At 37.9% G+C, this 14,626-nt stretch overlaps 1 protein-coding gene across 1 annotated transcript; it reads left to right on the top strand.

The window, feature by feature from the left end:
• Window positions 1-729: 729 nt before the first annotated feature.
• Window positions 730-1,588, top strand: LOC145805627 (uncharacterized). The gene is made up of 2 exons (XM_082900790.1): window positions 730-822; window positions 962-1,588. The coding sequence occupies exons 1-2, from the start codon at window positions 730-732 to the stop codon at window positions 1,586-1,588; spliced, it is 720 nt and encodes a 239-aa protein (XP_082756916.1).
• Window positions 1,589-14,626: the final 13,038 nt, after the last annotated feature.

Genomic DNA, 14,626 nt, shown 5'->3' with positions numbered 1-14,626 from the left:
CAAAAAGATTTGCCAGATTTGGACTCTTTGGTGTTTATCAATTTCACACTGCACTTATGAGATTAGATTCAGACTCGCGGGAGTTCAAACTATAGGGCTTATTTCAAACTTTCGAAAGAGGGGGCGCGAAAAAGTCGAGCTACACTTACCTGCGTGGTTAGTACAAATGGCTTCCACACGAACTTCTCCTCGTACCCAATCGAAAAACAAAGGCATTGTTCCAGAGAAGTCAAGCAGTGTGGAAGAGACACACATGCAGTTAAACCACAAGGCCTCCTAGAACAGTGAGTCAATCTAAATTTTCCTGCAGTTGATAGCCGATGAGATTACAAAAGGAAATCGACCATTCCTAGTCCTAAGCTAGGCTGGGTACAAGTCGTTGGCAAGGAAATTTGAGAAAAAAAATTAGAAAGAAACATGGCCTGAAACAATTGAAAAATAAATACATGAGTCAGAAAAAAGATTGGAATGCTTGGAGAAAGTTGATGGATTCCAGCAGAGACACACATGCAGTTAAACCACAAGGCTTACTGGAACAGTGAGTCAATCTGAATTTTCCTACAGTTGATAGCCGATGAGATTACAAAAGGAAATCGACCATTCCTAGTCCTGAGCCAGGCTGGGTACAAGTCATTGGCAAAGAAATTTGAGAAAAAAAACTGGAAGGAAACATGGCCTGAAACAATTGAAAAATAAATACATGAGTCAGAAAAAAGATTGGAATGCTTGATGGATTCCAGCAGAGGCGTATCAGAGATTGGCTTTAACATCAACACTGGTATGTTTCAGGCGTCTGATGAGTGGTGGGACAAGATGGAATCGGTAAGTACAATGTAATTTCCGTATGTTTTTTTGTTTCATATTTGCCCTTCGTCATTTAAATTTTTCGTTTTTGTTGTTACTACGAAATTCACCTATTTCTTGTAATGTATTCTTTTTTTATCAATGTCCAATTTTGCAGACAAACAAGGCTTGTGTAAGGTTCAGGAAAAAAACTTTGGAACATCGCGAGCTGATGGAGACGATCTTTATAGGGACATCAGCTACGGGTAAGCACCATTGGACCCCGGGAGAGAAAGTTGTTGAAGCTACCAATGTATCATCTGATTATGTGGACAGTATCGGTGCCCAGCCATTTGTTGATCAAATACTTGCACAAACAGAGGACGTGGATTCAGATTCTTCACTCAAACCAGTTCAACCTGAACTAAAAAGGAAACGAACTTCGTCAATAATTTGTGGAAATTCGCAGAAGGCAACTAGTGGAGCATTAGTTATAGCGGAAAGCATGAACAATCTTAGAAATGTGGTTCGTACCCAGAACCAGCAAGTTACGGTGAGGCACCTAACAGGCAACAAATCACTATACACAGTTTCAGAGTACATGCAAAGGCTTAGGAACATTCATTCCCTTCTCGATACCCCACTATTCCATTATGCATCGACATTGATAGATAATGCAAATTACCGGGAGGTGATGATGTACCAGCCTAATGATGACCACATTGTTGGATGGCTCACACAGAAGCAGCTGCAGTTGAGTGCAGTGCCGTCGTTTGCGAACCTATTTAGGGCTCAGCAGGTTTGATAGCGGTGTCATGCTGAAGATGCTTTCCCTTCGCTTGCTTAAAAAACATTTACTTACATTAATGTTGGACTTGTAATAAACAGGATGGTTATGCGTGCTTTTTCCTTTTTTACTTTTTTTTTACATTTTGTTGGATTTTTCAAGAAATATTTGCATGTTTGCGTATGTTTGGGTACGATTACATAGGATGGTTGTGTGTTTTTTTCTTATGGAATAGGATGGTTGTGTTTGTTGTCTTTAATGGTAATTAGATGTGCAACGGCGGGGTGTCGTGTCTTGCTTGTTTATTCATGTCTTTGTTTAGTGTGATGTTATTGTCTAGCTGCTATTGGTTGTGTCAGTAATGCACTTGATGTTTTATTGGTTTGTGTATTACCAATTATCACCAGGTTTACTGTTTGTTTATTTGATATCATTTCACATGCAATTGTACCTTACTATTAGCTATGCTCACCAGGATAGTTACGCATCATAAATATTTCCAAACATGTTGCAACCTGTAATTGGCACATGTTTTTACCCTTAAGCCATTGCATCACATGTAAACTGATTGAAACCATCCCTCTGTTGTAGCTTTTGCTTCAGTCAACGTGATGAATCCCGGGGATGGAAGTAACAATCAGGATTTAACGAAAATACTTAACCAAATGGCCATACAGCTGCAACAACAAAACAACTGGACATTTTAACAAGCATGCCGGTATGTGCTAGAGTGGTACGAAAAACACATGTCTAAAACGCCATGTCGCATTTTAATTTTGACCGAGCATGCATGGATAACCGAACTACATACGGGCCATGTGGGTCGTTTTGAGGAAAATGTGTGCATGCCGAAAGAAGTTTTTGCGGCTTTGTGTCACACATTAGTAACTGATTTTGGGTTACAAGTAGATCAACGTCCACATGGCTTAGCTGTTGAAGAAAGCGTTGCAATGTTTATCCACGTGTTGAGAGGGTTTCAAAATCAGGTAATCCAAGAACGATTCCAACATTCGGGGGAGACTGTGTCCCGGTACATGCATAATGTATAAACGGCGATGAAGGAGTTCACTATTGTACATTGCAGGCCCACATATAGTCAGCATCATATACATCCATACGTGTGGTCTAAACGGAAATACCTACCGTTCAAGGTATTATATTAAAACCTCACTTCAGTTATGTATATTTGCCTTCTTTTTATTACATTTTATTGGATGTGATGTAATAAAAATAACCATTACATGTACCCCTAGGAGTAACAATACAATTGGGTTGTTGGCAAGACTATATCGGGGCCATGGATGGAACACATGTTAGTGCACGGGTTACAGGGCCAGATGTCGCAACATATTTCAATAGGAAATACTGTCACACACAAAATATCATGGCCGTGTGCGATTTTGACATGTGTTTCATCTTCGTTTTGCTTGGATGGGAAGGAAGAATGCACGATAGTCACGTCTTCAATGAGATACTAACAAATGACAATGTCCTATTTCCACATTCTGAAGAAGGTAACACAATGCATTGAAAATATTTGGGTCCATAATATTTGGGAAAACATCGTTACTTAACAATTAAACACAATTGAGTGGTTTGTTTTACATTCTGGTACTATTTGCAAGCAAATATTATCTTCCCGATGTTGGCTATCCGAACCAGATAGGTTACCTAGCACCTTTCAAAGGCAGTCGTTACCACTAACAACAATTTCGCGCTACTGTCGAGCGTAGGATAGCAAACAATCCCAGAGAATTATTTAACAAAGTGCACTCGTCGTTACGCAGTGTGGTGGAACGCACTTTTGGCACCTAAAAAAATCGATGAGGGTTTATTAGAGACATGCCTCGATATGATTTTGCAAATGTGCAAGTTCAGTTAGTAGGTGCGTTAATGGTGTTACATAATTATATACGTTGAAATATAGGCAATCCAACAACTGTTAACCCTATTGTGAACGAGGAAGAGGCTATGGCCATAGTAAATGCCATACCAAAGGTTGAACATGACGAGGATGGTTTATTGGTTGGGGATGAGGACTCGTATATGGCATTAGTGCGACTTCGCATACGGGACAAGTTAGTGCACCTACATAATAACGGAATGTTAGGAAATATATAGTACACCTAATATTCGTGTGTTTGTAACATTGGTAACCCATGCGGAAAAAGGCTGTATGTAAATATATTATCATATAAAATATGTATGTGTTTACACAGGAAATAATTCCTTTCAAATTATTGAACACGTCATTTTTGAAGTTATTGTGTACGAAAATTTGTAGGATAAAAAATTGACCTTGATTATCATTTGACGGTTAAAATCGATGACACATAATGATTTCAGATGCTTGGCTTTTTCTTTAAAAAAAAAAAAATCAAACCGAGTCATATACTTTTCAACGTCATTTAACAAAAAGACATAAAAGTTAAACCGAAATTACCATGGATTCCACGTCATTTAAAAAAAAAAAAACATAAAAAAGTCTTTTCCAAATAAAAAGTAGAAAAAAAAAACCAAAAAAAATCAAAATTATCATTTGCCGCGTCATTTAAAAAAAAAAAGTGAAACATAAAAAGCCTTCTGCCAAAAAAAAAAAAAACTGAAATTATCATTTTCCAAATCATTTACATAAAATAACATAAAAAAGCCTTTTCCAAATACCAAAAATAATAATAATAATAATAATAATAATAAATAAAAGAAGAAGAAAAAAAACGAAATTATCGTTTGTTCCATGTCATTTACGAAAAAAAAAAAACTTAAAAAAGCCAAAAAAATAAAGACAATAAAATAAAATCGAAATTAGCATTTTCCACGTAATTTTAAAAAAAAAACAAAAAAAAAACATGAACCAGCCTTTTGGAAACACAATAAACAAATTAATATAAAAAAATAAACAAAAAAAATGACAAACAAATAACACCTAAATGTTAGTTTTTCACGTCATTAAAAAAAAACCATAAAAAAGGATTATCCAAAAAAAAGGAATGAAGGAAGGTTGGCGTGTACCACTCAATCGCCCAGAGTGCCCAACGTTTACCCCAAGGGTAGTTTGGTAAATTAGCATATGAACACTTCACCAAAAAGTCTGTCCCAAATCAAACTTTTAGTCCCAGGTTAAAATAGTCAAAAAAAATTAAAAAACCAACTCACTTCCTAAATGAATCCTAAGCTAGACCGTCCTTGAGTAAAACATGCATTTAAGTTTGAACCTAAGGATGTCCAAATTGACGAAGTAGTCGAAGAAGTACTTGGAAGAGGAACATACAAATTAGTTTCTTTTTTTGATGATGAATAGATAGATTTGGTGATTATGGTGTTGTTGATGAACAAGTATAATTTGTTGTTTTTGATGATGATGATGATAAATAAGCAAATTGTAACAGAGAGAGAGGGAGAGAGATTTGAACATATGTTTGAATTTTTTTTATTATTTGTTATTGATGATGATGAAAAAGAAGCATATTGCAATACATAGGGAGAGAGAGAAGAGATCTGAACATATAGAAAAATATATATATATTTGAACAGAAAAGGTTTGGTGGACTCGATGAAGGGGATAATGGTGCTGATGATCTGTTGTTTGAATAGATAATAAAAAAAATGAACAGGTAGAAAATTTCAATAGATAAAAAATTTGAACAGATAAAAAAATTTAATAGATAAAAAATTTAAACAGATAGGAATTTCAACATATAGTCAACGAAAAGTCAAACATATAAAAAAAATAAAAGGGTAAAATTAGAAATAAAATGTTCTTCTAGACTTCTCACCAAACTATTTCATAAAGTGTGGACCTCTAATCAACAAAAAATATCTACTTATTGTCTTACACCCTCCTTAAATTAAATTTATCACAAATTAAAGCTCTTAACAATTAGTGGGGGTTTTATTTACAAAAAATCATTAAGTACTCCAAATTTTTAAGTATACCCTATTTAATTATTTAAAATTTTATTTTGCTCTAATTACACCCTGATATTTTTCCCAAATTACACTCAAGGCAAATCCAAAATAATAAATAACAAACAAACTAAAAAAAATTAAATTATTTCAAATCTTTTTAATATAGAAAATAATTCTCAAAAACAGATAAAAAAAATACCAAACTTATAAGCACATAAGCATTATAAATACAGAAAAAGCCAAACTTTTACATAAACATTATAAAACTTTTTAACGCAGAAAAAAAACACTTTTACATTATAAATTACCCACAAGAATACTCGTGGAAAAGTAAAAACCAAACTTATAACCATATAAGTATCAGGCACTAACAAGAAAAAGTAGTTATCAAATAATGTACTATTTAAATGGTAAAATAAGAACAACTCTAATAATATGTTATTATTAATTTAATTACTGAGCCTTTTAATTTTTGTCAAAAGAACAATATAGAAAATATTTGGTGGTACTCTACAAAAATTGTAAAACCCCCTTATATGAATATTTGCCTCATTTTTGATGAGTTGCTTCAAAAAACTATTTTGATTATTACTCTCATCCATTATTTGATTTTGTTCAAACTTTCTTCTAGGGTTTAAAGTTTCAAAATAATAAAAAAAAAAAAAAACGATGATGTTGATGATGATGGTGAGTTTTGGTATGGTGGATTGAAGTTTTGAAGGGAGAATGAAGAAGAAGAAATAACTCTAATATCTCGGAGAAGAAGATAGATTTGAATATGAATAATTGATTAGGGTGTACTAGGAGAAGAAAAAAATTATTTTGAAATTTAATATATGTCATCCTTAGTAGTAAATTCATATTAAGATATATTAAAAATTAAAATTTATAAATTTAAATTGATTCGTACTGAAATATATTTTGGATTCAAATTGAGTCCCCTAACAATAAGTAATTGCTGGGAACAGGCAAAGGCTCGGTAGACTGGGCTTGGCCCAATATAGAGTACAACATAAGGCTACAAAATATATCTTTTTTATCCCAATATATATATATATATATATATTAAAGAAGTGTTTAGAAATTGAAATTAATGGATCAATTTCATCCGTGCTTCACACAATACCATAATACCAAGTTTAAATCTATATTACACATTAATTTTTTTGGCTTTTTATTGAATAATTTTTTCTAGTTACATATTTGGATTGTGTTTGAATTTTAAATCTGATGAGAAAGAAATGAAAAAAGAGAAATAAAAAAAAGGAGTTAAATTTGAAACCCCCCTTTTTTCTTTTTTTCTTTTTTCTTTCTTTTTTTTTTTTTAAAATTTGGGGCCTTTTCACTAGGCATATAGTAAAGGGAACAAAAATTTTGATATTGAAAAATACCAAGAAAAGTAACGTGTGATATAAATTTATTCTAATTAGTGTGAACTCTATTATACAAGAGTTAAATTTGAATCACACAATTTTTCTTAATATTTATTTTTTTTGTGTATCAGTTGTTAATGTCTAATATTTTTTTTTGATCAGCAAAAGAAAAGATTTATTGATGAAAGAAGCAAATTACAAGCAAAGATACATCAATAAATCAGGGAAGTGCACAAGCATCATAGCTAACCTTCACAATCCCAACTAAGTTGGCACCATAAAGGAAGCACAATCATATGCAAGCACTTAACCCAAGATTGGCGAGAAGCCAATTGAAAACGAACAAAAAAAAAAAATAAGAGGTTGGAGACCAAAGTTTCTGCCGTAATCAACTCACAAACCAACGCAGACCTTCAAGCAGCCTTTATTAGCCATTCAGCCACCCATCCTAACCCAGACCTTCAAGCAGCCTTTATTAGCCATTCAGCCACCCATCCCAACCCAGACAGAGCAGAACAGATCATTCATCTAGCACCTAAGCATAGCCATTCAAGCATAGCATAGCCAAACACCACCAGCAGCTTATATGCAATACACCAGCAAACAAGAATTGCAACATCAGCCTCCTGCTGCCCTGTGCACTTTATCAGATTCCAGCCCAAATGCCCAAATTTACACTTATTGACAGATCCCATTAATCAACTGAAATGAACACCCAATAGCAACATCAAAAACTATCATCAGCTCTACTGAATGATTCTCAGGACCCTTGTAACCTATTGGAGCTTCTGTGGAGATCTGACCCTCACATCAAACTTTCATCAGCTCATGCAGCTTCTGTGGAGATATGACCCTCACAACCAAACATAGCCTTGAGGAGGAATCAGTTTGGTGTTTAACCATCCAAAGCTGATCATATTTGAACCCCTCTGCAGAACATAAGCATAACAATTCAGCCTCAGTTCATAATGCACAAACTTTGCATACCCTAACAACTATAAACTCCACCCAGCTGATATCAGCCCAGCATTTGAATTGTGTATGTCAACAACAAGAAGGCACCAAACAGCATATCAGATCAACATAACCCTCTATAGCCCACTAAAACAGATACAGGCACCAACAGATCAACTTGGAAGCTCCCACACTTTTAAGATCATCTGGGCTTGAAGTTCCATTCCACACTACCACTGCTGAGAAACTATACCAATCCCCACACAGATTCAGAGCAAAATGCAGCACTCAGATTGAGACCAATTCACTGTTCTGATAAATCTGGACAGCAACTTGACAGCAACAATGACCCACTGCTGATAAATCTAAATTCCACACTACCACTGCTGATAAATCTGAACTAGCATCACACTGACCCACAGAGCAGGCCACAAAGATACAGAGCCCAAGTTGAAGAACTTCCAACCTGCAACCTACTGTGATGAACCAGCCATATCTCCGACCCCTCAGACCTCCTGATAACCCAAGGGTGGTCCCAGCAACTACCATACCTCAAATAAAGTGCCTCACTTCTTTTATGTTTGACACAATCTCATGAATGGAGAGGCAACACCCCACATTAACAGATTTCAGCCACATGGCCACTCGAATTTTAATAAGCTCACCCAACACATCTGCATCAGGCTGCGTGTTATTGAATAAACAGTCATTTCTATACGTCCATAGGGACCAAATAGTAGAAATAAAAACAGCCCTCCACACTTTCTTTTCCTTTTTCCTGAGCTTCCATCCCAACCACCATTGCATTAAGCCTTCAAAAGACCCTGGTAACACCCATTGAATTCCCCACCAGGCCATGATACTTGACCAGACATGCCATACAAATGAGCAGAATAGGAAAATGTGATTAGAGGTTTCCTCCTCAGATTTACACAGCACACAAGATGAAGGCCTATTACCTCTCAATACTCCAATTCTGCTGAGAAATGCTGATGTTTTCAACCTACCTTTCCAAGCGAGCCAAGTAATGAATTTCGCCTTAGGAGGTGCTAAGTTGTTCCATACCAAATCTGGGTAACTTAGGGTAGGTTGAACACTTTGTTTACACCAGCTATACACGGACCCAACTGTGAATATACCTGACTGTTCAGCCTTCCACCTAATTGAATCCCTTTGACTAGCCATGAAGCATGGACCTCCTCCCAGCAGAGATTGCAGCCTGATCACCTCTTCCTCCTCCCATCCAAATAGAGGCCTTCTAAAATTAAGATACCAATTGTTGCTACTGTCTCTGCAATCACTTTGCATCTTCAATGTTATCTCCTTGTTTAAACTCAGCTGGTACAATCTTGGAAACTGTAGTTTAAGGCTTGATGTTCCCAGCCAATTGTCCTGCCAGAATTTGATCCTATTCCCATCACCTAACCGAAGCTCCACATTATCCAGAAAAAAATTATGCAGCCGAGGATTTAAAAATGGCACATCAAGGACCTGTCTCCATGTAGACGAAGCAGAAGCCGAGGCATGCACTGAAGGAAACCATTGGCCCCCCGATACACCATACTTGGCAGCAATTACAGACTTCCACAAAGCGTCATCTTCCAAGGCATATCGCCACCACCACTTAAGAAGCAAACAATCATTTGTTAATCTGATGTCTCTGATACCCAGGCCTCCTTGCTTCTTATACAACTGCACCTCTTTCCATTTTACCAAATGAATTTTCCTTTTAAGCTCGTCCCCTCCCCATAAAAACCTTGCTTGAATCCTATCTAGTTCCTTAGCCACACACACAGGTATCTTGAACAGAGACATATAATAAACAGGTAGGGAAGATAGAACAGATTTGATGAGGGTGACCCTGCCAGCATAGGATAGCATCCTTCGCTTCCACCCTGATAATTTCTTTTTATACCTATCCACTACTGGCTGCCATGTTTGCTTACGACATGGGTTGGCTCCGAGAGGCAACCCTAGATACTTAAAAGGTAATTTATGACTCTGGCAATTGAGTAATTCTGCAAACTCCTCAACTAGCCCATGATCAACTCCCACCCCACAGATCATACTTTTATGAAAATTTATCTTCAAACCTGAGACCATTTCAAAGCATCTTAAAATTCGTTTGATAGCCACAATTTCAGCCCACTCAGCCTCGCAAAATATGATAGTGTCATCCGCGAACTGAAGATGAGACACATTAACCTCACTAGAACCCACTTCCACCCCTTTTATAATTCTCAATTCCTTAGCTCTTTTCAACAAGAGATTCAGTCCTTCAGCAACAACATTGAACAAGAAAGGGGAAAGGGGATCTCCCTGTCTTAACCCTTTTTGCGGACGAAATTCAGTTGTAGGTGAGCCATTTACTAAGATGGAAATTCTAGCAGATTCTACACATTCCTTTATCCATCGAATCCAACGTGAACCAAAGCCAAATTTATCTAACATCTGTAGCAAACATAGCCAGCTAACAGTGTCATATGCTTTTTGAAAGTCCAGTTTGAGAATAATACCCTTCTTCTTTGATGTTTTCCACCAATCCACCACCTCATTGGCTATAAGCACCCCATCTACAATATTTCTTCCCCCTACAAAAGCAAATTGAGCCTTATCAATCACAGCGGGCAGGACTTGTTTCATTCGATTAGCCAGGACTTTGGACAGCACTTTATATGGGGAATTTATTAGACTGATGGGTCTATAATCGAGAAAAGAGGTTGGATTCTCCTTTTTAGGGATAAGAGCAACAAAAGAACAGTTTACCCCATACCCTAATTTACAATTACTGAAAAACTCCTCCATAAACTTCATAATGACACCTTTCAAGAATTTCCACCCTTTCTGAAAAAAGAGCATATTAAACCCATCTGGGCCTGGGGCTTTGTTTCCGTCACACTCTTTTATTGCAGACCATACTTCTTCCTCTGTAAATTCTTTCTCCAGAATATGGCCTATTTGGTTAGCATCAATCTTCTTAAAAACACCTCCAATACTTGGCCTACTCCTCCAATGTTCAGAAAACAGATTTTGGAAGTGAGAGCAAGCTGCTTGTTTGACCTCTGAAGGTTCATCCACTTCAACCCCATTGACCACAACAGAGGCAATCAGGTTTCTGTTGTGTTTCTTAGTGGCCATAATATGAAAGAATCGAGTATTTCTATCTCCTTTCAACGCCCAGTCCATCCTCGATTTTTGCACCCACATCCATTCCTTTCTCTTGCTAAGTTTCCAAATCAAACCCCTTATCTCCTTTCTTTGACCCTCTTCTACCTCAGTCAGCACCCTCAATTCAGATTGTAAATCCATAGAGTGTAACTCATTTTCAGCTTCTTTCAACTTTGCCTCTACATCACCAAACACTTCCGCATTCTACTTTTTCAAAGCTACTTTTAAAGCCCTCAGCTTCTCCATAATTATAAAACTAGCCCAACCTTGTGCATAAGTTGAATCCCATACTTTATTTGCTTCAAGAAGGAACTTAGGGTGTAAAATCCAAGCATTGATAAACTTGAAAGGCTTTGGGCCCCAGTTCCTATCATCTTCCATCAGCAAAATGGGGCTATGATCAGAAAAGAGCCTTGGTAACCCCCATACCTTATATCTGTACCATTCTAGCCACTCAGGGTTAACTAAGAATCTGTCAATTCTGCTCCAACTTTGAGAATTACCCCAAGTATATTGCCTGCCTAACATTGGGATATCCACCAGTTCGAGATTGCTAATGAAAGTACCAAATTCCTCCATGCCTCTATCCCTCCTTATACACCCTTTTCTTTCACAGATATTTTTAACTTGATTGAAATCTCCCCCTAAACACCAAGGATCAGAGAAGACAGTTTTCAAATTGGATAGGATGCCCCATAACCTCCTCCTATTCATATCTTCATTAGGAGCGTATATATTACCAATTACACAGTTAATAGAAGAATGCATGGTACCTGCCAAAAGGATGAAATTTCTTGAGCAGCAACACTTCTGTAGTGAGAAAGTCATGGGATTCCAGATGCACAGAATTCCTCCTGCACTTCCTTCCGCATCCACTTCCATGTGCTCCACCGAGTCACTAGGCCACAGAGATCTTATCACATTATCATCAATGTTTGATTTTTTTGTTTCTTGCAGTAGAACCATATCCACATTTTTCTGCCTCAGAAATTCCTTTACTCTTCGCCTTCTATCATCCCTTCCCAAACCTCTAACGTTCCAGGATAGAATCTTCATAGAAAAATAAATACACACTAAAGCCTCCTACCAAGTGCTTATTAAGCATCTGGCGCCACCCCTTTTGCTTTCCTTCTCTCCATATCTTCAATTTCCATCTGTATTACTCGGTCCACAATTTCTGCTTCTTGCCCATTCATTTCCAGACCCAAAGTCTTTCCCAACTGTACCGTAGCTTCTGCTTCCTTTCTGATTCTGTTTTGCTTTCGTAAGGCATTCGTGATGGATAAAGATGATGAAGATGCCATTGTAGCTGCTCGAACAAGGGCTCCTCGTTGAAACCCATTCCTAAATGGTATTCCTTTCTGCCCCTTTTTTCTCCAGAATTTTCCATACCCCCTGCTTTCATTAAGCTGGGCCTCTGCTTTCCTATCCCAACCAGAAGCACCAGGTTGATGTATTTCTTCTTCTTCATCACTTGGGCTGGATTCATCTTCGATGTTATCAGAAGCCTCACCTTCTTCTATTGGGTTAGCCTCCTTAACAGAACTGGTCTTTGCCTTATTAGGCCCCAGACAATTCCCATCAAATTGGGCTTTACTCAATACTACTTCCAGAGCTATAGCAGGCCTATTGACATCTTCTGAACTTAAACTTCTTATAAGCCCATGAGGCCCATTAGGTGTCTCTAGTATCCCCCCTCCTCGTCTTTCACCCCTGTCAACCTCCCTTTCTAATGGTGCCTGCAGACTGACATTGAGTGCTGGGTGGACAGCATCATGGTTGCGAATTCCTATCTCCACGCCTGTCTCGTTAACCACCGAAACAGAGTCTGAAGGGCATGTGTGCTTGTGTCCTGCTCCCACCACCGCCTCCTTAGACTTGTTACTATGTGCCATGTAGAGGCTTCTCTCCACGTCAGCCCCAATGTTTCCTGCGTCGTCACCTTCACTCCTGCTTGCATGGTGAGTTGCAGAGCAATGGTCACCCCTATCCAGGGATGTTGTTAACAAATCCCTTTCTTCAACTACTCGAACAGGGTAGGATCTACCATCTTTTTCTAGAATAACCAATTTGTCAATATGTTCCAGATGAGATGTACATATTCTGATTTTCCCACACTTCAGAGACTTCATACTTGATACATTATCATCAAACTCCACAACTACACCACACGCTTCACCAATTTTCCTGAAGTTATTGACATTCCATAGATTGGGAGGCATTCCAAAGCAGCTTAGCCAAACCAGTCTTTCATTGTCTACCTTCACACCTTTGTTCCACTCAAAGATTGATTCACACCACCCCGATAACCAACCTCCATAACTGTTCAGTAATTGCTTCATTTCTTCTTTAGAGTTAAAAGTGATAAACGCATTTCGGCCTCCTCCTTCTCTAAGTTGTATGTCCTTCAATCCTCTGTTATGACATTCGATCTTGAAACCATCAAAGTTGCAATGAGGTTTAAGCTTGATTACTGCACTCAATAGTAGCCAACCAATGGCATATTCCTCCGCTTGAATTCTGATGTGATTATCACTACCCGACCTCCCTCCTTTTAAAACATCCGCATAAGAGTGTCTCCCTCCAATCCCAGCGCCAGACACTGTTGAGACTCCATCTGGTTTGTATGCTCTTGGTCTCGGATTAATCAGATTCTTTTCTTTTCCGAAATCTGCTTTTTTCACCTTCAAAGCTTTATCGCCGCACCATACTCCATTGGCTTTCTGAATTGCAATCTCCGCTGCAACAGGACAGTCGTATCGTACGAATCCAAATCTGGTTTTCGTTGCTTTTCTTCGTTTGTCGGGGATGTAGACATCCTTGACCACTCCAAAGTTGGAAAATATGGTGTACAAACCTTTAGGATTCATCAAATGTGGGATCTCATCAACAAAGATCGTGTGCAGTTGTGCTGCCGCCCCATTTCTACCTTGTCGTCGACGGAATACTGGATTCCACCCACCTTGTTGTCGTTCCATTTCTATAGTTTGGAAGAGCCCAGCCTCTCCAGAGTCCACACTTCTCCCTAATTAAGCACCAGTGTTACCCTCATTAACCTAAACAGATGAAGTTCTTACACCTTTTACTCATTTGGGGCTTCAATTAGGGTCCTCATTCAAGGCAAAATATGTTTGGACTCAGTTGTTGAGAGATTTTAAAGTTGGTTGGCAGCATAGAAGAAACGTTATTTGTCCAAAAGTGTCAGGTTGAACCACCCAGTCAAGCTTGCTTACATACTTCATGTCCTTGTATACTATCCCAGTTTCAGTTGCAAAGAGGTTAGAGAAATCAAAAACTGTATTGCGACTTCCTGTGGGGTGAGATTGAAGACGAGTTTAAATATAATTTGGTAGATTGGGACAAGGTGTGTGCTCCTATGAGGGAAGGTGGTTCGGGAATTTGGAGGCTTGCCATTTTCAATCAAGTCTAGTTGGGGAAATGGTTTTGGAGGTTTTGCTTATGAAAGAGAGGTTTTGGAGGAGTGGTGGCGGCCAAACGTTAATGTCTAATATTACTGATACACATACTCAAAAACAAACAAACACCCAGGTATAGGGGAACAGCAGATGAACTTCTATAATCCAATCCAATGAACACTAAGCATCCAATCATTCATCCCAAAACTAGTAATTTCAATCCACAAAGTCCCATA

This window comes from Camellia sinensis, chromosome 13, assembly GCF_055761805.1.
Source record: "Camellia sinensis isolate YWXY chromosome 13, ASM5576180v1, whole genome shotgun sequence".
NCBI classification, from domain to species: Eukaryota; Viridiplantae; Streptophyta; class Magnoliopsida; order Ericales; family Theaceae; genus Camellia; species Camellia sinensis.
The sequence above is the reverse complement of the archived record's forward strand: the minus strand, read 5'-3'. Positions and strand labels throughout refer to the sequence as shown.